The 22,061-nt window shown below is 51.0% G+C and overlaps 9 protein-coding genes across 9 annotated transcripts; 5 read left to right on the top strand and 4 right to left on the bottom strand.

Moving 5' to 3' along the window:
- Positions 1-1,468: 1,468 nt before the first annotated feature.
- Positions 1,469-2,848, top strand: P168DRAFT_290230 (phosphatidate phosphatase App1 family protein). The gene has a single exon (XM_024837163.1). It carries the CDS (start codon positions 1,550-1,552, stop codon positions 2,729-2,731), a length of 1,182 nt encoding a protein of 393 aa, XP_024692740.1. The 5' UTR covers positions 1,469-1,549; the 3' UTR covers positions 2,732-2,848.
- A 312-nt stretch (positions 2,849-3,160) lies between these two features.
- Positions 3,161-4,321, top strand: P168DRAFT_318490 (NADP-dependent oxidoreductase; the record flags this gene model as incomplete). Its single annotated transcript, XM_024840204.1, has 1 exon — positions 3,161-4,321. The coding sequence occupies one exon, from the start codon at positions 3,161-3,163 to the stop codon at positions 4,319-4,321; it is 1,161 nt and encodes a 386-aa protein (XP_024692741.1).
- Positions 4,322-5,585: 1,264 nt separating this feature from the next.
- P168DRAFT_290232 (GOLPH3/VPS74 family protein) lies at positions 5,586-7,441 on the bottom strand. Its single transcript, XM_024837164.1, has 4 exons — positions 6,882-7,441; positions 6,553-6,799; positions 5,986-6,479; positions 5,586-5,924 (listed from the first exon to the last, which is right to left on the bottom strand). The coding sequence occupies exons 1-4, from the start codon at positions 7,149-7,151 to the stop codon at positions 5,874-5,876; spliced, it is 1,062 nt and encodes a 353-aa protein (XP_024692742.1). The 5' UTR covers positions 7,152-7,441; the 3' UTR covers positions 5,586-5,873.
- Positions 7,442-8,067: 626 nt separating this feature from the next.
- On the bottom strand, positions 8,068-9,309 carry acpA (acyl carrier protein). The gene is made up of 6 exons (XM_024832809.1): positions 8,970-9,309; positions 8,831-8,848; positions 8,632-8,712; positions 8,527-8,575; positions 8,411-8,449; positions 8,068-8,353 (listed from the first exon to the last, which is right to left on the bottom strand). The coding sequence occupies exons 1-6, from the start codon at positions 9,186-9,188 to the stop codon at positions 8,346-8,348; spliced, it is 414 nt and encodes a 137-aa protein (XP_024692743.1). The 5' UTR covers positions 9,189-9,309; the 3' UTR covers positions 8,068-8,345.
- Positions 9,310-9,467: 158 nt separating this feature from the next.
- On the top strand, positions 9,468-10,909 carry P168DRAFT_252974 (NuoI/complex I 23 kDa subunit family protein). The gene is made up of 3 exons (XM_024834361.1): positions 9,468-9,812; positions 9,971-10,236; positions 10,298-10,909. The coding sequence occupies exons 1-3, from the start codon at positions 9,541-9,543 to the stop codon at positions 10,426-10,428; spliced, it is 669 nt and encodes a 222-aa protein (XP_024692744.1). The 5' UTR covers positions 9,468-9,540; the 3' UTR covers positions 10,429-10,909.
- Positions 10,910-11,232: 323 nt separating this feature from the next.
- On the bottom strand, positions 11,233-13,575 carry P168DRAFT_290235 (putative 60S ribosome biogenesis protein Rrp14). Its single transcript, XM_024837165.1, has 3 exons — positions 13,466-13,575; positions 13,298-13,381; positions 11,233-13,140 (listed from the first exon to the last, which is right to left on the bottom strand). The coding sequence occupies exons 1-3, from the start codon at positions 13,478-13,480 to the stop codon at positions 11,680-11,682; spliced, it is 1,560 nt and encodes a 519-aa protein (XP_024692745.1). The 5' UTR covers positions 13,481-13,575; the 3' UTR covers positions 11,233-11,679.
- Positions 13,576-14,126: 551 nt separating this feature from the next.
- On the bottom strand, positions 14,127-14,975 carry P168DRAFT_318494 (putative phosphoglycerate mutase family protein; the record flags this gene model as incomplete). The annotated part of the gene is made up of 3 exons (XM_024840205.1): positions 14,127-14,235; positions 14,383-14,605; positions 14,735-14,975. The coding sequence occupies 3 exons, from the start codon at positions 14,973-14,975 to the stop codon at positions 14,127-14,129; spliced, it is 573 nt and encodes a 190-aa protein (XP_024692746.1).
- Positions 14,976-18,789: 3,814 nt separating this feature from the next.
- P168DRAFT_327136 (GNAT family N-acetyltransferase) lies at positions 18,790-19,846 on the top strand. The gene is made up of 2 exons (XM_024841206.1): positions 18,790-19,327; positions 19,452-19,846. The coding sequence occupies exons 1-2, from the start codon at positions 18,862-18,864 to the stop codon at positions 19,709-19,711; spliced, it is 726 nt and encodes a 241-aa protein (XP_024692747.1). The 5' UTR covers positions 18,790-18,861; the 3' UTR covers positions 19,712-19,846.
- Positions 19,847-20,307: 461 nt separating this feature from the next.
- On the top strand, positions 20,308-21,792 carry P168DRAFT_304474 (mitochondrial 37S ribosomal protein uS2m). The gene is made up of 3 exons (XM_024838847.1): positions 20,308-20,358; positions 20,434-20,634; positions 20,711-21,792. Exons 1-3 carry the CDS (start codon positions 20,328-20,330, stop codon positions 21,703-21,705), a joined length of 1,227 nt encoding a protein of 408 aa, XP_024692748.1. The 5' UTR covers positions 20,308-20,327; the 3' UTR covers positions 21,706-21,792.
- The last annotated feature ends 269 nt before the right edge of the window (positions 21,793-22,061 follow it).

The following is a 22,061-nucleotide window of genomic DNA, read 5'->3' on the forward strand; positions in this document are numbered from 1 at the left end:
GACCGTTGGCGATGACGAGGATCCGTAAATCGCTCCCGGAATAGAAATGGTTGCGAGATGGAGGATCACTAGTAGCGTGTGGATTACGGAGTACCCCATAAACAACCCCGCAATCTGTGCCTCGGGGATCGGATAATCCCCTGGTTTGTCACAATGATCGAATTGAGGTAGTCTATAATTTGATACCCTATCATGTACGGCCATCATTTCCTCAAGAGTGGGACCGATCCATAGGCATAACCCCAACGTTCGTTGAGAGGTAGGCGCGATCCGACGCTGTAGTTCTCAGTACGCAGTAGACAAGGCATCATGATATTCAGAAACTGTCGTATATAGTAATGATTGCGACCCGAGTATGATCTTTCAAGGACCCAAGTTCATCCAACCCATCCAACACGGTGATTGACACTGGGTGCCTTGGCGATGGGAGAGAACCGGAGCGGCAGATTGAGATCCTAGGTAACAACAAGACTGATAGAAGACACCGGTAATGTGATAGCTAGATCAATTAAAGGGACGGAGACCAACTGGATGTGAAGTTTATGGTGTTCATGGTCTCGTGATCCAGGCAGACCAGAGATGCCCAAACAGGAAAGTCGAGGCCTCAGGTTCTCGTTCGTCCACCGATCCTCTTTATCCCTGTTCTTCTTTTTCCTCTTTTCTTCCTCCCCATCAACTTTCTTGTTTCCCGGGATGATCTTCATTCTTGGGCTTTACGGCGGATGTTGGCAGTTGATTGATCAATCACTTTTCCTACTCATAACCTCACACATATTCCGTATTTCCCATGTGTCACTGCCCTCTGACAGTCCAAACATAGGTACAGCTGATGGGATAACGTCAAGCCACAGCACTACATCATATCCGTCACTCATGGTAGATATCTACCCCTGTGGTACTTGACAAAAATGCCGGACCAAAAAAAGAAAAAAGAAAAAAGACATCAAGTGGTCGAAAACCGCTGGACGCGTGCCACTCGTTCGTCGCCTGCAGCGTCCCGACCCCTGTTACCCACAGAATGAATCCCTTGATTTGATCAGCCTCCAAAATCTATTTTTGTTGTGCGAACGCTCAGGAGCAAGGTCATACTCATTGGTTGGTGATGGGATCACAAGCACCCCTGCGCTGACATACTTCCCGGCGCCAAGCGGCATGCCTCTGCATCGCCGGTTTCGCTGGACTTCATTCGCGGAGAGGAAGGTTGATCGTTTCCCGCCCAGAGAACACAACCTTATATCTCCGTTCGCCTGACTTTCTCTGATGAGAATGACTCAAAGCCTTGTGCCTCCAACTATATTGAGAGTTCACTGCCTCGTGGCTCATATTATGGTTACGATGTCGCGCAGAAGCGATCAGGCGCTGCAGCCTTGTATGTGTCGGGGTTGTATAAAATGCTAGCATGCCGGCAGTGAACCAGAATTTAATAGTAGTGTCTTTCTAATACATTGCAAAGCTACTATATACTAGACTTGTTATTTATATCAGATTCTGCTTAACATACGATCATTTTCCCAACAAGCACTGTTCATGTACAGATCGACCCGCCGAAATGGATCTCCCCAAGAGAAAGTTCACCGATCCTCCAGCCATCAAACGGCTAGTTAAGATCGCTCGCTCATCGGGGGTGCGACGTCTCGTCACGTCCTACCTGTGGAGGAACCCATCGATCCAAGCGGTAGACTCGCACCAACATACCGTCTGGCTGTTCGACAACACCGCGTACCAAAGCACGATGCCGAAGACGATCGGAAAAGGGCACGCATGGCACGTAGAAGTGATCGCCTGTGTCTTCCAAAAGGACAGTCGGAAGGATATCAGCAAGTTGGTTGCAACTATCGCCGACATCATCGGTCTGGACGGAGAAGTGGGCACCCAGCGAGAGATCCGTCACTGCATCGCTGAGCGACTCCGGCCATTCCTCTACCACACAGCAGAAGCACACATGATGATGTTAGAAATCCCACTGCCAAACCACACGACCCAGATCCACCAGATCGGGCCCACAGACCACAACGGCGTCAGCGTCCAAACGGTGACGACAGGCAGCCGGGGCGTCAAGGACGGAGACAGAATTCGATCCAAGCTTCGCAACTGGAACAGCACAGCTACCATGGACACCACCTTCGCAGGCCCAGAAGGCTGGCTCGTGATATCCGACATCGACGACACCATCAAATACACCAAGACGTCGGAATCGACAGGGATCCTGCGCACGACATTCGTTGACGAGCCTAAGCCTATCGCCGGAACACCGCAGCTCTACTATCAGATCGAAAAGCAACTCCAGCCAGCCTGGTTCTACGTCTCCGCCGCGCCATTTAACCTATACCCGTTCCTGCGCCACTTCATCCATTCGCACTTTGCCCCGGGGACCCTGATGCTCCGGGGCTCGTCCTGGCTGGATGTGAGTGAGCTGGTCCGCTCATTCACCGTCAACACGAAGGCATATAAAATGAAGTGGATCGAGAAAATCCACCGGTGGTTCCCTCACCGTCGCGTGCTCTGCATTGGCGACTCCACCCAAGAAGATCCCGAGACGTACGCGGAGATCTACGAGAACCACCCGACGTGGGTCAGGGCCATCTGGATCCGGAAGGTCACGGACGTGCCCCATCTTGAGGAACAAAACTCCCCGGAGCGGTTCGAGGCTGCGTTCAAGAACGTCCCCAATCACATTTGGCGGGTGTTTGAAGAGCCGGAGGAGGTGAGGGACTTGATTGCCCGGCTCTGAGGGGAACCCGTGGTGCCGTAACTCGATCGAAGAGGAGAAGAAGGACAAAGAAGGAAACAAACTTTATGAGTACCATTTTTTTTGGAGTTTGGGTCTGTTAGGGCTCTATACCGCTGTCTTGGCTGGATTTTGGTATAGCCGGAGTTGTATCTGGTGACGTCAATATGAGGCCATCGAGGCCGACGCCACTATGGCCTATTGCGCGCTGCTGGAAAACACTTCCATCTGTTTGTCATTTTGGCATCGACTAATGCACTTGAACCGGTATATCTCCTAGGTCGAAGCCAAAGTGGTGTTTATGATCCTGCGACATTTATCTTTCAAGTCATTCCATCTGGGATATCCTTGATTGAAACAACATCAAGTATAGACATATCGAACTTGAAGAAGGCAGTCAAAATGAAGCCAGCCAAACCAAGATCCACCACGATGGACGAACTGACATTCGTCCCCCCAACCATGCGCGCCCTGTACTTCCGGCCAGCATCAACCGCCATAACCGACACCACAGACCTGGATCTCCCCAGACAGGACTCGGACCTCGTCTACGACACGGACTTCATGACGCCCCAGCCAGCCGCAAACCAATACTTGGTGAAAGTCCTCACAGCAGCCTTCTCCCACGACGAGCTCCGCCTCTCCAAGCTCCTCAACCCCTCCAAATCCTACCCCCAAATCCCCCTCCACAACTTCTGCGGCACCGTCATCCGCACCCCCCCACAAGACGACTACCTTCCCTCCGGCCCCAAGTTCAAAGTTGGCGACGTCGTCTTCGGCATGATCAGCCACACCCACGACGGCGCAGCAGCAGACTACGTCGTCGTGTCCTCCTCCGAGATCGCCCTCAAGCCCAAAAACATCTCCTCGGCAGAAGCAGCCTCCATCCCCCGCCCCGCCCTCACAGCCTGGCAATCCCTCTTCAAATACGCCGCCCTCGACCCAGACAACTCCCACACGCGCCACCGACTCCGCGTGCTCGTCACCAACGCCTCAGACAGCGAAGTCGCCTCGCAAGCAATCCAACTCCTCCGCTCCCCCTCCCTCTTCCCAACAGACGACACAACCCACCACCACCATCGCCCGTGGATCTGCGCAACCTGCTCCTCCAGCTCGGACCAAGCGCGCCTCGTCCGCACACACGTCGACGAAATCATCCACGCCCCGCTGCCCCTCCCCGAGGAATTCAACCTCGCGGACATCTTCAAGTCCCGCGGCTGGGCCCCCGTCGATATCGTCCTCGACTGCGCTGGCCAGCAGATCTTCCGCCAGGCGCACTCCCCCTCCGTCATCAAGGACAACGGCGTCGTTCTCACGGCTGTGGACTCCGATGCTGCGGGCGATATGCCCAGCGCGGATAGCGCCCGGTTCTCGAAGAAGGGCATCCTCAGCCGCTTTGTGACTGTCGTGCCGGATGGGGAGGCGCTGGGGCGTATTGCGGAGTTGGTGGAGAAGCATGAGCTCCGGGGGAGGGTCGAGTCCACTATTGATTTGGTGCAGGGGGCGGATATTCTTAGTGCAGGGGCGGCTGGGGCGGGGGGTGCGTTGCGGGGGGGTGTTTATGTGTTTAGGGTCAATGTTCAGGTTTCTTGATTTTTAGGTCTTGTTTGGTTGTATGTTATGTGTTGATGGGTGTCTTTGATAATGCGTTCAAGTGATATTGGCGATAGATGCGGATTATAGGAGTAAGGTAGTTGCTCTGTATCTAACGCGTTCTGTTCATATACTATTGGCCTAATATACTATCATACCATCCTTCCCAAATGATATGCTAAATCAGAGCAAGAGCAAGAGCAAGAACAAGAGCAAGAGCCACAGTAAAGAGGCGCATAAAAAGTGATTAGAAAATAGTAATAACAAACTCAATCTATGCCACATACAACCAGTCTAAAGATACTCACAGACAACTAAATACAACAACATAGAGCATGACCATCCATACATACACATATACGCTGTCATGCAGCAAACCCCGATAATACAGTCCAAACATATGAAGATTGAGGCAAATATACCCATAGATAGATAGATGGAGACGGTGGATGGTATAAGCAGTTTATATCAAAGTCACTGCTGATATGAAAGATAGGGTAGATTGAAATAGGGCCAGATAAGAAAGAAGTTGAAGCGCTATTACAAGGGTGATTGGCATAGAAACAAGTATAAATAAAATAAAGGAATAATGCGAAGGATAAGAAGAAAAAAAGGTACTTGTTGAGACCGGTGCCCGGAAACAAGCCAAGTGAAGAAGTGAAGTAAAGGAAGTGGAAATGATAAAATGGGAGGTGGATGGGATAATATGGGCCCTATTCCTTCTGTCTGTCTCTCTGTCTCTCTCGATTTTGATCCTGTCATGCTTCTTGTATATGATTGTTGGTTGCTTGATCCCTGCTCCCTCCTTCGATCATCCATTCCCCGTGAATTGATGTCTCGATCCGATGGGCTTGCGCGCTTGACCATCATCAAATAGGTAGATAACCAACCACAGGCTAGGTGGATAGAATGGGCATATGATTTGGCAAAACACGCATATACACGCCCTTGATTCGCCCAGTATGGCTTCTCTTCTCCCATGCGGACAGAAACAGAGGCAAACCACCAAGTGGATAGATAGACGCGCTCAATGTGCACTCTATAGACAAAAGATTGTATTTGAATCACCAGCCCACGTTTCTCCTTTTTAATTTTCCATGGAATTCTGAATTGGATCAAAAGGGGTATGTATGTATGTATGTATGGATTGCTTGAGTGTCGTTCGATGGAGAGAAGAAGAAACGCGCAGATGGGGGAAACAAAAGATAAAAAAGCAAAGGGAAGAAAAGGGGGAAAAAAAAAAAAAAAAAATCAAAAACGGTGTGTCAGTTTGCAGATGAATTAATCAAACTTTCTCTCGTACAAGTCAAAGTCAAGTCAACAATGCAATGGGGCCCCTCCCGCTTTGTAGGGATGGCGGGTTTTTCGTATCATGAATGCTTCCACTATGGGTTGTTACTCTGCCCGTATAAACCCTTACCGGGTGTGCGAGGAATATGCGGTTTACGCACGGGAGCTGGATGAAGGAAGAAGAAGATTGATGGGGGAGATTAGGAAAGGGCTTGGTATGGGTAGGAAGGAACATGATAACCAGAGTAGCTGGAGGACTGCTCTACAATAGCGAGTCCAGACGGGTAAATACACTCAGACATGCGGCAACAATCTGCGATCAAACCTGTTAGTCTCGTAGGAACCTGAGAGGGACTTTCAAACAATACACGTACCTCCATTTGAAGTTCTCTCTCGCTGCCCTTCTCCACCTCCTCGTTGATGGCCTGCGCCAGGTTGGCCCCAATCGCCTGCCCGCCGCCCGCTTTCCGCGCGAACGGAAACTGCGAATACTCGGCCAGCAGCTCATCCACCTGGGCAAAGGCCCGCTCGCGGGACTCGTGGCTCATCGTGACCAGGGCATTCTCCAGCACATTGGCCGCATACGCGGCGCACACCATGACCACCGTCCGCAGGTACCGGTACTCGGAGTCCTCCGGCAGCCATGTGTTGGGCGGGAGGATGACGGTGCGGTTGGTGCAGATGTTGCGAACCCGGCGGTTGAGGTCGTCCTTGGCGCCGCCGTCGGCGACGGGGTGCGTTGCCATGTCGAAGAGGAGGAAGTTTCGCTTCTCCGTGCGAAGGACGCCCTTATCGACGAGACCCTTGGCAAGACGTTCCCGTACTTGCTTCAGCTGATAGCCGATCTTCATCAGATTCCACGTTTCGCCTGCCATGTCACGTTCCCCGTCAGTATTGTTCGACTCCGGCCGTCGCGGTGACCCAGTTTGCCTCGCACATACCGCTCATTAGATCGATCCACGAGTTCACACTCATCTTCTCGCTCGACTTCATCATCTTCAACGCCTCGTCCAGCAAGACCTCCCCAGTCAACGTATCGTCGATAACCTCAATCACGCGATCGGCCAGGGGGAAGCGTCGTCGAGCCGAATCCTTCTGCATGCTGATTCGGCCGCGCAGCGCCAGTTCGATGACGATGCAGCCGCGCAGGGCATACGAGATATTCTCATTCCAGAACGACAGGTACCCCTACCAGACCAAAGGTTCGACGTCAGCGGATTGAACTCCCGTCGCGCAGAGAGGGCGAAAAGCCCGCGGTTCCCGATCTCACCTGTTTGTCCTTCAGACCCAACAGCAGCACTTCCTCCATCAGCGTCAGCTTGGGCTGTTTGCTGCGTTCCTCGGTCTCGCTGATGTCCCGAGGGTCAAAGGCGATCTTGTGGCCATTCTCGGCGCTGGTGAAGGAGGTTTCGGGACCGCGGTGGTCGAGCGCAGAGCCGTTTCGGGACACGGGAGACGAGACTCTGCTGTCGTCGTTATCATCTGCGCCAGCGACCCGACCGCCACCCCTTCGGCGAGTCAAGCCCCCGGCTGCGGACATCTGGATAGTAGGGGATCGGAGACGGAGAGTGAGCGGAGGGGGGGGAGGTAAGTGAGGACGGAGTCGACAAAAAGGTCGTAACAATCGGAATCTAGGCTAGTCCCGCGTGCGACATGAACGGGTTTATTGATTGAGGAAAGAGGGGTGGCCGAGAGAGGAGAACTAAGATTAACCCGAAACCTAAATAGAGTTGAAGGGGGAGTGGGAAGTTGACAGATAGGTTCGGTCGGGGCGGTAGGAATCGTCGTAGTAGGGATGAGGTGTCGTCGAAGTAGGAGTAGTAGTAGAAGTGGTGGTGGTGGTGGTGGTGGTGGTCCAAATAAGAGTAGCAGTAGTAAGGTGCAGTTAGGGAGCAGGTAAGGTATTGTTTCCTGTTGGGGCGGGAAATTGTCAGGGGCGGCGGAGAACGAGGAGGACTAGAGATTAAAGAACTCTAGACCAGACCCAGAAAAAAATTAACTCACCAAGAAGATAGCTGAGCCGATCAATTCAAGTCAACAATTATCAGTCAAAAGAAAAGAAATTATTGAAATAATTTCCATCAATTGCAACTCGATCAAAGGTCAAAGAACTATTGAGACGGATTAATTTTGACTTTCCGGTCAGAATCTGCGATGTGGCTCTTTTTCGGCGCCGGTGACGGACAGTGCCTGAGCCGCAAGATACACCTTATCGCTACTCTACAAACTACCCTCCATGGTCTTTCTGGGTTTTAAGGATATACTTGTAGAGGATAATATACCTGTAAATGTACCTATAGATCCATTTATTGGTTTTCCATTGCTTATCGAACTATGCATTGGCCTTGTACTATGCTTCTATCCCCGGATGATTCGGCATCACCTACACTCACCTCCCACTCTACTCATCTGGATCGAGTTCTGTAATTGTTCGGTCAATGATTTGGGACAGTCTCCGGAGAAGAAATACTCGATACATCAATCATGCGAAGCCCGAATTGATAGTCAACACAATCTATTCCACTAACCCGTAGGTCTGACAAAACTGCATTGATGGTGATATACACGATATAACAGGGTCCAAAAGCACGGTCTGATCGGCATACAGAGTAGCGCCTTCGACTACACGGTCATGGTCCCGAGGTCGAGACGCCCGCGCAGATGCACCCCAATACTATCCCTTCATTTCTTCTATCTCATCCACGCCAGATCCGCGTCATCATATTACAATAAATTAGTGGGCTAGTCATGGTCAGCTGCTGAAACAAATAAGGATAGGTATAACAATGTAAGACTTACCATCGGGCTGAGCCAGGATGTAAGACACAGCCTGGTTCACTGTAGTCGAAAACAACAGCGATCAGTATACACTCATCATCCCACCAACCATTCCATCCCCACAAATGAGTACTTACCGCTGTGGATGGCATCGGCCTCCTTGTCGGGGATCTCAATGCTGAACTCCTACGCGATGGGTTAGCGGATATCCCGAAACGGGTACGACCGGGCAAGTTCCATACCTCCTCAATAGCCATCACAACCTCAACGGTGTCCAGGCTGTCCAGACCAAGGTCGTTCGAGAAGTGCGAGGAGGCGTTGATCTATCATAGTAAACGGGTTAGATGGTTATGTTCCCCGGTCCACGATCTCGGCATTCCGGAAAAGCGCTCCCTAGCCGCAGACGAGTCGAATGGAAGGGGAAAAGGTTGTCCAACGAACCTTGCTAGCATCGGAAACCTAAATCAAATCACTCATGTCAGCCATTGCGCCCTTCCGAAGTTTCTGGGAGGGTTTCCTGAAATTCCCTGGATTCCCCGAAGGGAACCAGCCGAGGGAACGCGATCGGGAAAAAACGCACCTTGTCAAAGTTCTTCAGCAGGTTGACGATACGGCCCTCAACCTCCTCCTGGTTCAGACCGGCGGGAGCGGAGTAGAGACGGACACCCTGGTAGGCGAAGCGAGGAGCGAATTGAGCCGGACGGGCGATGGGAGAGCTACGGATCTGGAAGGAGGCCGGAGTGCGGACGGCACGAGGCACAGAGGCTCTCAAGGAGCGGACGACAGCGGAGCGAAACATGGTGGTAGAGATGTAAAAAGAGAAGGCAATTGTAGCCTAGAGAAGGAATGTAAGTTAAACGGGGAGGAGAAGGGGAAGATGTGGAGGGTGGTTGGAAAGATCAAGATGGAACGGATGACGGAGCAAAGCAATGAATTCTCTCTCTCTTTTGGTGTTGCGGCTCGGAAGCAGCACAAATCCTGCGGGCGGCCAATAATATTGCCGCGGAAAGGCATGACCTAAGCGCAAAGCAACAAGTTGACCCGATGGAACTTCCTCCTCCAGTTGAACCTCATTAATCCTATCTTCACCCCCCAATTGTCCCTCCCTACACCCCCCTCTCTTCCCGTCCACACCCTCCCCGTCTTCCGCGATGGCTCCCTCATCGTCGGTCGTGAGGCTTATGGCCTACCGCCGCCCTACCGCCTCGTCCCTGCGTCCCTTGACCTCATCCGCAAACTTCTCTTCCTCAGTAATCCGGGCTGCTACCCAGGCCGGTCCCTCTCAGTCCGCCTTCCGTCTGCCCACACCCAAGAGATGGGACCAGGATTCCGAGACCTCTCTGGACAAGGCCAGCAAATACTTCCTCATGGCTGAGATCTTCCGCGGCATGTACGTGGTGTTGGAGCAATTTTTCCGACCACCGTAAGTGTTATCCCCCCTCCCGCTCTCCCAGATGTAACCCGCCTTGAACGGCGCAGCGGTGCGGAATCTCGTCAAGCGCCACCTACTACCATCGCCCTCCTTCATTAGTCTTGCATTATTCAAGGTGCGGAAGCTGAAGCTAATCAATCCCACCGCAGATACACCATCTTCTACCCCTTTGAAAAGGGTCCCATCTCCCCCCGCTTCCGTGGCGAACACGCCCTGCGCCGCTATCCCACCGGCGAGGAGCGCTGCATCGCCTGCAAGCTCTGCGAGGCCATCTGCCCGGCCCAGGCCATCACCATCGAAGCCGAGGAACGTGTTGATGGAAGCCGACGGACGACCCGTTACGATATCGATATGACCAAGTGCATCTACTGCGGTTACTGCCAGGAGAGCTGCCCCGTGGATGCCATTGTTGAGAGTATGCTCCTCTTTTGTCTTTAACTTTGTACCAGTTGAAAGCCACCTGCTAACCGCTGTAGCCTCCAACGCCGAATACGCCACGGAAACCCGCGAAGAGTTGCTGTACAACAAGGAGAAGCTACTATCCAACGGTGATAAGTGGGAGCCTGAGATTGCGGCCGCCGCCAGAGCCGATGCGCCCTACCGATAAATCCGGTCGACCGATCTACACATGTAGTCCATATACTTCACGGTGGCGTACCGTTAGCTGTCATACCTTTTTGGGGTCCTCTTCCCATGAAAAGGAATCCATTGGAAGAAGGAAAAGAGACCTTTCCATACCTGTTTTTTTATGAGAAGCAAAGCAAATAATCAAAAATGCAGAAAAAAAAATCATCAAAATCAATTCTGGTTCTGAAGTCAACACCCGGCAACGAACGGGGGTAGACTCTTCAACCGCTCCAGCTCTGTACATATTACTGACCGTTTGACCCTGCTTTATGTCTACCCTCGTCCAAACTTTCGTGTACTCGTCGGATTATACTGCAGTAACTTCGCTTCTTGGGACGACTGTTTTACTTTCTTCTTCTTTTTCTCACTTTGTCTTGTTTTTGTAACGTTATTTGGTCGAGGGGTTCTGCCTTGTTCACTACTTATTTCTGTACTGTGTCTTTAGGGATCAATCAATCAACATAAACATATTCTCTTTTGTTTTTTTTTTTGAATCTTCTAAATATTCATGTGTATATTCCAAAGGAGTAGGCTTGATGTAGTGTGCCAGTTCTGATTATGATTATATGTAGATTCCACTTCCCAGGTTCACTACCTACCTACCTCCCTCACTACCTACCCCGTAGACACATCCATACATCCATACATCATAGTAGGAGTAAGTAAAGTACCTCAGGTATCACACACACATATACAGTTCACTTCACTTCACTTCACTTCACTTCACACAACCAACAAAAGACAGATGACCAAGAAAACTCCATGGATTTGGTATAGACACTTAGATCGCTGCCTAGGTATGCACATTTACAACGACTCGAAGATGAAGAAGATGAAGAAGAAGAAAAAAGATGTGAGGAAGAGAAGAAGGGAAGGAAGAAAAAAAAAAAAAATCATGACAGATGAAAGAAAAGTCAAAAACCCCCTCCCAAACGCACCCAAACACCATATCTCCGTAATCTTTTTTTTGGTTGGAATCCTCGCGCTTTCCTTGCTCGTTTTGCCTTTGGGGATTTCCAGTTGTAGCCTGTCTCTCTCTCGCCCTTTCGGGAATTGGTTCTCGCCGGGAATAGATCATATGCATGACGTCTTTTCTCACGGCAATAGATCGTGGGGAAAAGAAACGGAAGAGGGCAGGCTACATCTGGAGGAAAAGGAAGATCGAAGTAAGGTAGTATAAAGGACGATACCCTAGGTTGACGGATGCCTAGGTAAAGTAGAAGGGACGTGATTATTTCTTCTTTCCGCCGACCTTAGTCTTGAAGCTTCCCTCGAAGCCAGGCCGGGAGGGCGCCTTCTTCTTGCCCTTCTTGTCACCGCCGCCTTTCCCGTCGCGACGCTTGCGGAGGTTCTCTTCGCGCTTCGACTGCTTCATGTCCTTGCCCTTGCGGACGGCATCCAGGCGCTCCTGCCACTCGCGCTCGCTCTTCTTCTTGGCCGACTCCTTGCGCTTGAGAGCCTTCTTGAGCAGCGAGGTGTCGTCGCGGACGCGTTCGCCGTGAGCGCGCTTCTTCGCGTTCAGCCACATGTCCTTCTCCTCGAGCTCGGCCCGCTTCTCGGCGTCCAGGCTGTCGAATCGCGCCTTCTTGGACTCGGCTGTCTTGAGGGCTGCCGCGGGGTCCTGGACCACTTGGCGCTTGCGCTCGTCGCGGATGTTAGACAGGGTCGGGTCGGTGTGTTGGCCGTCGGCGAACATGACCCGGCCGAAGGAGTAGCTGTTGCTGTTTGAGCCGACCGAGTCGGCGGGGGACCGCGGCGAAGCGAGGAGGGATCCCGAGCCGCCGGGGGAGAAGCGCTTGGCGATGGCTTCGTCGTTCTTGCGCTGCAGCTCCTCCTTCGCCTTTTGTCGCAATTCCTTCTTGTGTTCCTTGCGCTCTTCGGCCTTCTGGCGGCGGGCTTCGATCAGTTCTTGGCGGTTGCGAGCGGGCTTGCCGTCGAACCCGTCGGCGTGCCGCGCGGCGCGCAACTCGTCGAGGCGCTTTTGTAACCGCTGCTTCAACTCTTCGGGGGTGGCTTTCAGGGGCTTGCTCTCGGCATTGGAGGCATCAGTAGGGGCGGTGGGAGGGACGATGGAGGAGATGGAAGAGCTGCCGGAGTGTACGTTGGATGCATCAAACCCGGGGGAGTTTGGCGTCGAGGAAACTGACGAGGGGTTCTCTGTCTGCTCGGCGTTGAACTCCAAAGAGAACCCTTCTGCCGCGGCTTCGTTTTCAGCATCATCATCGTCGTTATCATCACTCGCTCCAGCCTTTGACTCTTGTTTGCTGGGTTTCGCCTCGGGTTTCGTCGCGGTCTCCTGCTCTTTCCGTGCAGGCTGTGTAGACTTCTTCGCCTCAACCTTGGCCTTCTTCTTCTCCTTTTGGCTGGCCTTCTTCTGCTCCTTCTTTTCTTCCCTCATCTTCTTCCGCGCCTCCGCGTCCTCGTTGGATTTCGAAGCGTCTGCGGTTTGCTTCTGCTTCTTCTGCTTGACATCGCCGCGCTTCAACCCCTCCTTGGGAGCCTCGGAGCCGAGATCTTCAGGCCCTTCTGACGCGTCGTCTGATTGGGCTCCATCCTTCTCCTCCCGTTTGCGCTTGCGGGCATTTTCATCCATGATGTCCTTGGCGGTTTTGGAAGAGGCGGGGTCCAACTTGGCCCGTTTCGCCTCACGAGCTTCCTCTTTGGTCTGCTTTTTGCGCTGCCATTGGTCCTGCTAAGGATAGGATTCGATGGTCAGACATGTCCTGGCGCACGAACCGGTCGCAGAGAGGGAATGGGAGGGGGAGGGGAGAGGGAGAAAAGCAGAGAATCCTGAAACACCGGGGCAGTGGAAAATTGACAGAAGATGAAAAATTCAGAGTATCACATACGCTGCCATCATCACCGTAGTAATACTTCGCGGGGATCAAAGACAAAAGGCCGTCAAAGGCCTGTGCGTGGCTGCGCAGTCGGTCCTGTAGCGAAGAAAAAAAAAACCCCGACTTTTAGTCCTTTGATTTTCAAGTGGGGCAATTCAGGCGCGCAGTTTAACAACATACCTCGATATCATCCATCTTGCTTAACTTGTGACTTCAGCAGACCATCCAAGGTTCCAGAAGTAAAAATGACAGTGCTGTAACCTGGTGGGTGATTGGACTGGAAATCCAACGGGCAGTCGGTCGAACGAAGCAGTTCGAAAAAATCGGCTGGGTGGATGAAATCTTGGCATTTGGCTCGACTCCGCCGGGCAGTTCTTTGACCGCCTTGATGTGCACATTTATTTATACTAGTGCTGACCTAGCTATTATATGCACATCTAACTATACATTGTCTACAAACTTACTGTCACTAAGTATAAACTGGTAGTGTCTTCTTTCACTAACAAGTGGATCGTTGATAGTTAAGAGGGTTTACAAACAGTTGTCTATTATAAGGATTGTATTCACTTTTACAATTGAATGCTATTTAGAATCTGGATAAACCCTATCGACGATTATAGACATTCAGAATCATGTGGAGCTGAGAACATCTTTGGTTATATATCCACAGTCTAGTCACCACATATACAGTTTATTGAGTATAGACTCAACCAGTAACAGGCCCTTTTCATCCAAACATTTATATGACATGCTTGAGGCATTCTCTTGCTAAATCACCCATACCATGTAGCCAATACTTAGATCACGACATCCTCATCCTTCCAACAACAGCATCATAAAATCAGACCTGCACCCGCAACACAGACTGCGCATCCAAACCCGGACAATTCTCACTCTCTACCGATGTGACATTCTCATACGGATAGACCATCGTCCAGATAAGGTCGAACCTAGACCGTAGACCATAATCAGCCAGCCGATCGACCGATCGCACGAGGACGTAAAACAAACACTCCACTCCATTGAAAACTATACTATATGTATATGCAAGTCTTTTTACGGAATGTCCAGTGCAAGAAAAAAAAAGCACGACTCACCGCTCATCCGGGTAGTCCGGTACCTCGTCCACGCCCAGCTTGCTTGCGATGGCGCTGATTTTGCTGTGGCGCCAGGAGATGAGGATGTTGCCTGGGCCGCGGTATGCTTTGATTCTCTTTACGAGACAGCCGGGCTTGTTCCGCTTGCAGGATGTGTCGATGGAAAGGCCGAGGTCTTCGGCGAGTGGGTGGACGGTGTCGTAGGAGCGGCGGTGATAGCCTTCTGTTGTTTGGGAGTTGGGTTAGTATTTGTATAGTTGCGGGTATAACTATACTTTGACAATCCATCTAACTTCCCCCCTTTCTTTTGGGATCTAGGTTGTTGGGATGTAAACGACTAGGAAATGCATACGCTTGTTGAATTTGGGCGCGAGGATATACTTGATGTCGTAGGTGGAGTTGGCTCCAAATATGTTACGTAGGCATTCCGCGCGCAGTTCGCCCTCCGAGTTTAGCCCGCGGTCTTTGGAGAGGCCCGACTTTTCGCCATGGCGGATGAGGTACACATTTGGGGTGTTGTGGATCCAGGCTGTGGCTTGAGAGAGAAAGACGGCGAAGAGAAGGGCATAATACGATATAGCAGGGCAAGGCATTGTGCTAGTTGAACTATAGCTGGGCGATATGGAAGAGACTCTATGGATGGTCCTGTCCATGGAGAAGCCATGGCACTTGGTGATCAACATGAAAGGTGATTTTAAGGAGACACCTCGTGCATCGCGCCTTGATCTATGGGGCAGGAATGATAAGCGCTGCAGATGTTGTGGAGGAAGGCGTCATGGGGGAGGCAGGTGACACGCGGTAGAATTGATCATCTGGATGGAATCTGGCGAATCTCAGCTTCAAATGTCCATGATATGTCTATAAATGAAACTGGCATGGATATATGGAAGTCTTCTATCTGGATGGACGGGAGGTTAAATAATCCTTAGATACTGATAGAGTGTCAGGCGATCTGCCACAGTGCAACCGATGTTAAAAGGAGCCAATCCTGGATTGGAGTTTCGCGCACAGGAGAGTCATGTGAGCTGCATGAGTCGACAGGAGTTCAAGAATGACAAAGATAGCATGGGTAAGTTGCTTGGTATGCTGGAAGGGTGCGATAAAAATACCGCATTGCATCCAAGGCCCACGCAGTTTATAGAGACACTGCATACTCATTGTTTCGACTGGGGCCGATTACAACAGCAATACAATTATGGTGAAGAAAGCTTGAATCGAGACTCGTCAACATTATTGACCGGTTGATATCTCCACTGTCTCAAATACTAGAGTATCATCTTCTTTGGTGGACTTGTTCATTGTCATGGGTCTCAAAACGACAGCGAGTCCTAAACAAAGCCTAATTTACGGAGTAAGACAGGACTCACTTTTGTACTACTAACATACCGCCACTTACTCCTCCACAAGAGAATGAGTTCTTTGAGGATCGCGTGGTTCCCATTTGGCCAGATTTGGAAAAGCCTCTACAGCAAGTACCTGCACAGTAAACAGCGGGTGGATCCTCAAACGGCGGGCGATAGTTGGCGATGGTAATGATAATTAGTAATTATGTGGCCATCGGCATCGAACAAGACCATATACGTAAGACTGCAGCATCGGAAGTTGACGGCTAATACGGTTAATCATATGGTTCCCTAACTCGGTTGACCAGAATATGGCTGCCTGCGACGGCGGAACCGAGTTTGTATGGATCTCGGGCATAACCGATGGGGCGCGTACCAGAATTGAAATTAGAACAAGGTACCATAATTTCGGTGAGACACCGCTCAAATGTGACGATGAATATCAACAAGAGAGTCAGCATGGATTCGATAGTCTTCTGGAAGACTTTTGTCATGCAGAAGGAAGCATTAGGCAATGGACAGTTGGACACTGACGTAAGATCACGTTATCCCCACACCGCCACTGTGTGGCTCAACACACAGCCACGATCTGTACGCCTTCTGTACGCGATGCAGTAACTTACGCCATACTCGGCTATAATTAGTGATGTACGGATACAGAGTATACGGAGTACAGTAACTATAGTTCCAACCAATACAGATCCTATCATACATACAAGTCAGTACCATCACGTCACTTCCAATTATTGTCCCAAATTGGGCATTATATCTTTGTGTACTTGTAATTGCCACTGCAATGACTGCAGTAGTAGCTGGGCTACTCGCTCAGATACATCTTACGAGAACAATGGTATCAGGTAGTATTGCAGTGTAATCTAGGCAGCCATTCAAATCTCCTGGGACTGCGGAGTAGTATACTCCATAAGTAGAAGGACCGTACTAGATCCAAAGTATTCCACCATGCCCAGCCCACCATAATATGACGATCAGCGGGGCATGAATACTGATCAAGACTTGATCGAACCTAGGGATTTAGTTGGTGTTCAGAAATGAGATCACTATTATCCTCACTGGCTCAGCCTCACTGTCTTCTAGAATGATAGAGCAATCAATTTGGTCAACACAGCCACGCGGGAAGTGTTCTAGACGCCTGCCTGAGAGCGTAGACTTCATCTGAGTAGTGACTAATGGTACGGTGACTGGGCGTTCCGTAAACATCCATCTAGCTTGGCGTACTGGGGGAAGTGGTGCTCAGGTGGGGTACTGCTGCAGCAACGACTCAGCCCTGTGGCCCAAAATGGCTGAACCTCTGGTCCAGGTAATCTTAACCATTGCTCCCGTGGTCGCCAGTTTATTATAAAAGGGACACAGGGGAACCCCGTTCCCCCCTCCTCCTACTTCATCCATCAACACACATCTTTATTCCTCCTCTCTATTCTCTATTTCTATCCAACTTTTCAACCAACAGCACTTTAAGAACACCATTCACCATGTCTGACCCCTACAACCAGCAGTATAACCAGGGCTACGGCCAGTCCCAGGGCTACGGTCAACAGGGCGGTTACTCTCAGCAAGGCGGCTACCCTTCCCAGCAAGGCTACGGCCAGTCCCAGGGCTACGACCAGTCCCAGGGCCAGTACGGCCACGGTGGTCAGCAGCACGGCAGCCACGGCTACGGCCAGCAGCAGTACGAACAGCAGGGCCAGTACGGACACCAGCAACACCAGCAACACCAGTATGGCCAGTCTGGCCAGTCTGAGTATGTCTCCAGCCACTTCCGTCACCCACCCCCCCATCAAACTGAACATCCCACTAACGGAGTCCACTTCACAGATACGATCAGCAGGGACCCGGTGGAGCTCAAGAGGGTGAGCGCGGTCTCGCTGGTGCCCTTGCCGGTGGTGCCGCCGGTGGGTTCGCAGGCCACAAGGCCGACCATGGCATCCTCGGAACAATCGGCGGTGCGATCATGGGAAGCATCGCCGAAGACGCGGTCAAGAAGCACAAGAACAAGGGCGAGGGTAGCCCTCCCGATTACAGCAGCGGCCACGGCGGCCACAGCAGCTACGGCGGCTCCCACGGCGGCTCCCACAGTGGTGGTGGCATGATGGATCAGCTGGGCGGTTTCTTCAAGAAATAAATGGGCTTCCCCTCATTGCTCTTCTCTTCTCGGTCTCTTTCCTCTTTCACCGCTGATGTGTCTTTCCTTTGCGTTTGTGACGACTGCGATACGATTTCCCTTTTTCATAGATGCTTTCTCTTGATTTCTTCGGCCGGCCGGGTCTTTGACATTCCTTCTTGTTGTGAGATTACTTTTGTCACTGCGGCTGGCTACGATAATGTGGGATACAATTCTGGATAGTTCGAGTCTCGTCGAAACTGTGTTTTGTATACCCGGCTTGTTGTTGTTCAAGTTTTGCATCGTTCTATCAAAATTGAATGACCCTATTCTTCCACTGTTGCTTACTGAATCCACATTATAAGATTTTATTACCTACAACTATCTTATCCTAATAAATTGATCCGTAAATGTGCACGAGTCTCAACATCGAGATCGGCACAATCGTGTATCCGTGCCCTCCCGAACCCCTCAAGTGGGGTCATGCGATCGCCGGTCTCAGTGCCTTAGGCATATATCCATGGACACGTATGTTAGCAGTAAGAAGTAAGAACCGCTTAGGCAGGGAAGCATCTGCAGGTCATTTATGAAATTACCCACTTGGAGGAGTAGACCGTTTCCTTTAGCGTAAGATAGACATGTTATCTTACTGAATCAGCTTGGTCGTATACAACGCCACGAAGCCAAGACGACATTGTTATGAATAGCCTCGATTCAGTCTGGACGTGATATACACACTAATACTACGCCAGCATTGATGGCGTATAACTTTAAGCAGGTAAGAACAGCCACGGAGATGATGATATCTCGGACACCAAAATCATGTAAATAGGTGCGGCTAGAAATCTGTGACTGTTGAACGGAGTGTGAGTCACTGAGATCAAGCATAAAAGATATGACAATTATTGACAGATAAACTGATAGATACATAGACATGAACAAATAGTCTACGTGTGTTTTGGTTCTTTTATTCTTCTTTTACTATAAACCATTGGCTCATCATCCCATCCATAGACCATGTCCATCCTCTATAACCCCTCAACCAACGAGCCCTATATCCGACTCGCCGCCCCTCATGGCAACATCATACTCACCCCCTTTCGCCAACCTAGCCCAAGCGACGAAGCGGCCCTCGTCAAAAACATGAACGACCCACTCGTGGCAACTTGGCTCCTTGGGCCGCCATTCCCGTACACCTTGGAAGATGCAAGGTCTTGGACCGCCATGCACTACAAGTACGAGCTGCAAGCTGCGCGGCTGGGCACGCAGGAGCCTATGGACGAGTGTCCCTTCCAGTGTATCCGGGAGATTATGGAGGAGGGGCAGGATGGTGCCATTGAGGAGGATGCCCTCATTGGGGCAATTGATATCGCCCGGTATCAGTTTCTGGACTTACCCGAAGGTAGCAGGGAGAGGGCGGATGCTGTTGAAAGGAATTCGATGCGGCGGGCTGGGGATCGGGAGATTGTTTGGACGGTTGGGGGTGTGTTTTTCTTACTTATTGTTTCTTTCATTTTGAATTCTCACTGTGGTTCTGGTTTTACCATATGAGAACTATGAGCGTACAGCCCTTAAATCATGGATTGATTCTGCTGACACAACAACAGACTGGTTGGCTCCATCTCATCATGGCCGTGGGATCATGACAGCTGCTATGAAGACGCTTATCTATGGATGGGTCGTCCCTCGCATGAATGCCAGGTATATCAGAAGCACTGCCTTTGTCGGAAACCATGGAAGCGTAAGGGTCTTTGAGAAGCTTGGATTCCGGGTTACGCATGTCCTGAAGGATTGGGTCGAGTTGCCCGCCTCTCGTGGCGGTGGACGTCGGTCGTTGAACTGTCTTGCCCTGGATCTGGTGGATTAGGTCTACCTACCTTTCTTTTTGCCCCGTTTTCTTCTTCGTTTCTGGCTAGCTGGTGAGCAGCATTTTTGTGTACCTAGCTCGTGTATAATACTCGTTCCTCGTCATGCATCATTGGTGGCCGTGCCAAATGGCTATATAGGATCTGACGGAATAGTGTTATGGAAATTTAAATATATGCCCTGAATGATAACAAATGGAACCTCATGCGTGAGAACATCCTATTGAGATTGATATTTTCGGTTTACAACAGATACGCCGCGCCTATCCGCGCCATAGCCTTTTTGCATACAATGCGACTATCGTAGAGATCCTGCCGTAAGAATCGAGCATAAACAGCTTAGATATGATATCAAAAATGAGTTCGGTATAAGAGACCTTTTTCCTTTGGGTTGATAGTTCCTCCTACAGTACGAGTAGAGCATCAACTACAGTATGTTAGGGTGCCTGACGACTCCACATTTTGATAAGCCGGGCCGCTCAGTCCGGCTGTTTGACATGTTTGTATCATTGGTGCCTCAGGTACAATAGCCGCCAAGACCGACATCAAAAGTTCAGCGGAAGGCTCTCTCACGAGTTGCGATAGTTCTTGACCAACACCAGTCCATCGCAAGCCGACATGATTGTCCGAAATGTGTGCACGCGGCAGAGTGAGTGTCAAACCCTCATTTCAAATTGTTAACTTTTTCTGAAATATGCATTGCTAATTCTTTCGCGCATTGCAGGCCGCCAACTTCTCGCGTTCAACCGCCCAACCCGCATCGTAAATCGCTTCTTCTCGACCGAACCTCCTGTCGACACCGCGGTGCAAAGCCCCTTAGCAGAGCAGGTGTCTCACCAAGAGAGCTCCGTTCGGTCAACAGATTCTCCGCAAAGTGGGATCAAAAGTCCTGCGCACCAGACCTTCATCGAGAAACAGACCCAAAGTGAGCCTCACAGCCTCCGATTCACCGCAGAGCGCTCTGCTCCTGGGCGTCTATGCTAACTCGCCTTTGTGCTCAGAAAACAGATATCTTGGACTTGGCAGCCAGGTGAAAGACGCATACCTACCAGAGGCTCTCTACCGAAGCCCACCGCACCCCCGCCACATCTCCCTTGAACTGCTCCTTGCCAATCAGACGCATCTCGGACACTCGACGTCTCGCTGGAACCCCCAAAACTCGAGTTACATCTTTGGTATCCGTGATGGAATTCACATCATCTCCCTGGATGCCACGGCGGCTTATTTGCGCCGTGCAGCCAAGGTAGTCGAAGAGGTTTCGTACCGCGCTGGTCTGATCCTCTTCGTCGGCACCCGCCCCGGCCAGAAGAGAGCCGTGGTGAGGGCCGCCGAACTGGCTGGTGCTTACCATGTCTTTGAGCGGTGGATTCCCGGAAGCTTGACCAACGGCCAGCAGATCCTTGGCCACTGCGAGACCATGGTTGTCAACCCCTTCGACGAAGAATTGCCCCAGTACAAGGAGACGCTGGTCGACCGCCCTTCCCTCAAACCGGACCTTGTGATTTGCCTCAACCCCATCGAGAACGAAGTCCTGCTGCATGAGTGTGGTCTCAACAATATTCCCACTATCGGCGTCATCGATACCGATGCGAATCCCACCTGTGTCACCTATCCCATTCCGTCGAACGATGACAGTTTGCGTGCCACGGCCTTGATCGCCGGCATTCTCGGAAGGGCTGCGGAAGCTGGACGGGATAGAAGAATGGAGCAGGCCAAGAATAAGAATCTTACTTTCCCCCCTGCTACGGAGGGTGATTTGGTGCCAGATGCTGCGAAAGAAGGTGTTGATGATGCTGCGACAACTCAGGCTTCCATTTCTCAGGTCATGGCTCCTGAATCCCCGGCTGCCCAAGCCTCTGCTGCCGAAGCTTCGAGTACTGAGGCCTCGACTGCTACGGCCCCTGCTGCTAAGGCTTCGACCGAGGCTGCCGCTGCCGCTGCTGAGGCCCCGTCAGACAAGCAGCCTTCTGATACGCCTAGCCAGGATCGGCAATAAAAGGTTCTGGCACTTTTTGATATTTTTCTTTTGTAGGTTGCCTACGCGCGAGCACTGTGATAATTATGGGACTGTATTGTATAGAACATTGTAAAGAAATGATTTTCTCTTCTTTTTTCTTCTTTACCAATTGTGTGTCAAACATGTATTAACGAAGGCGTGTTCACGAGTAATTTGCCTTGGGGGGTCTCCTGTATCCAACTGTAGAAAAAGCTCAACTGGGGGTAACAAGTTTGAGATTCCTTTACTCTATTGCCTTCCAACTTCCTCGGGTAGTGGCTGTCATATTTTATTGTGTCCAGACTACCATGTACGCAGTTGTAGTATCTCTAGTCTGAGCGAGAGACTCCCATCTA

Source organism: Aspergillus campestris (assembly GCF_002847485.1).
Source record: "Aspergillus campestris IBT 28561 chromosome Unknown P168scaffold_6, whole genome shotgun sequence".
Taxonomy (NCBI): Eukaryota; Fungi; Ascomycota; class Eurotiomycetes; order Eurotiales; family Aspergillaceae; genus Aspergillus; species Aspergillus campestris.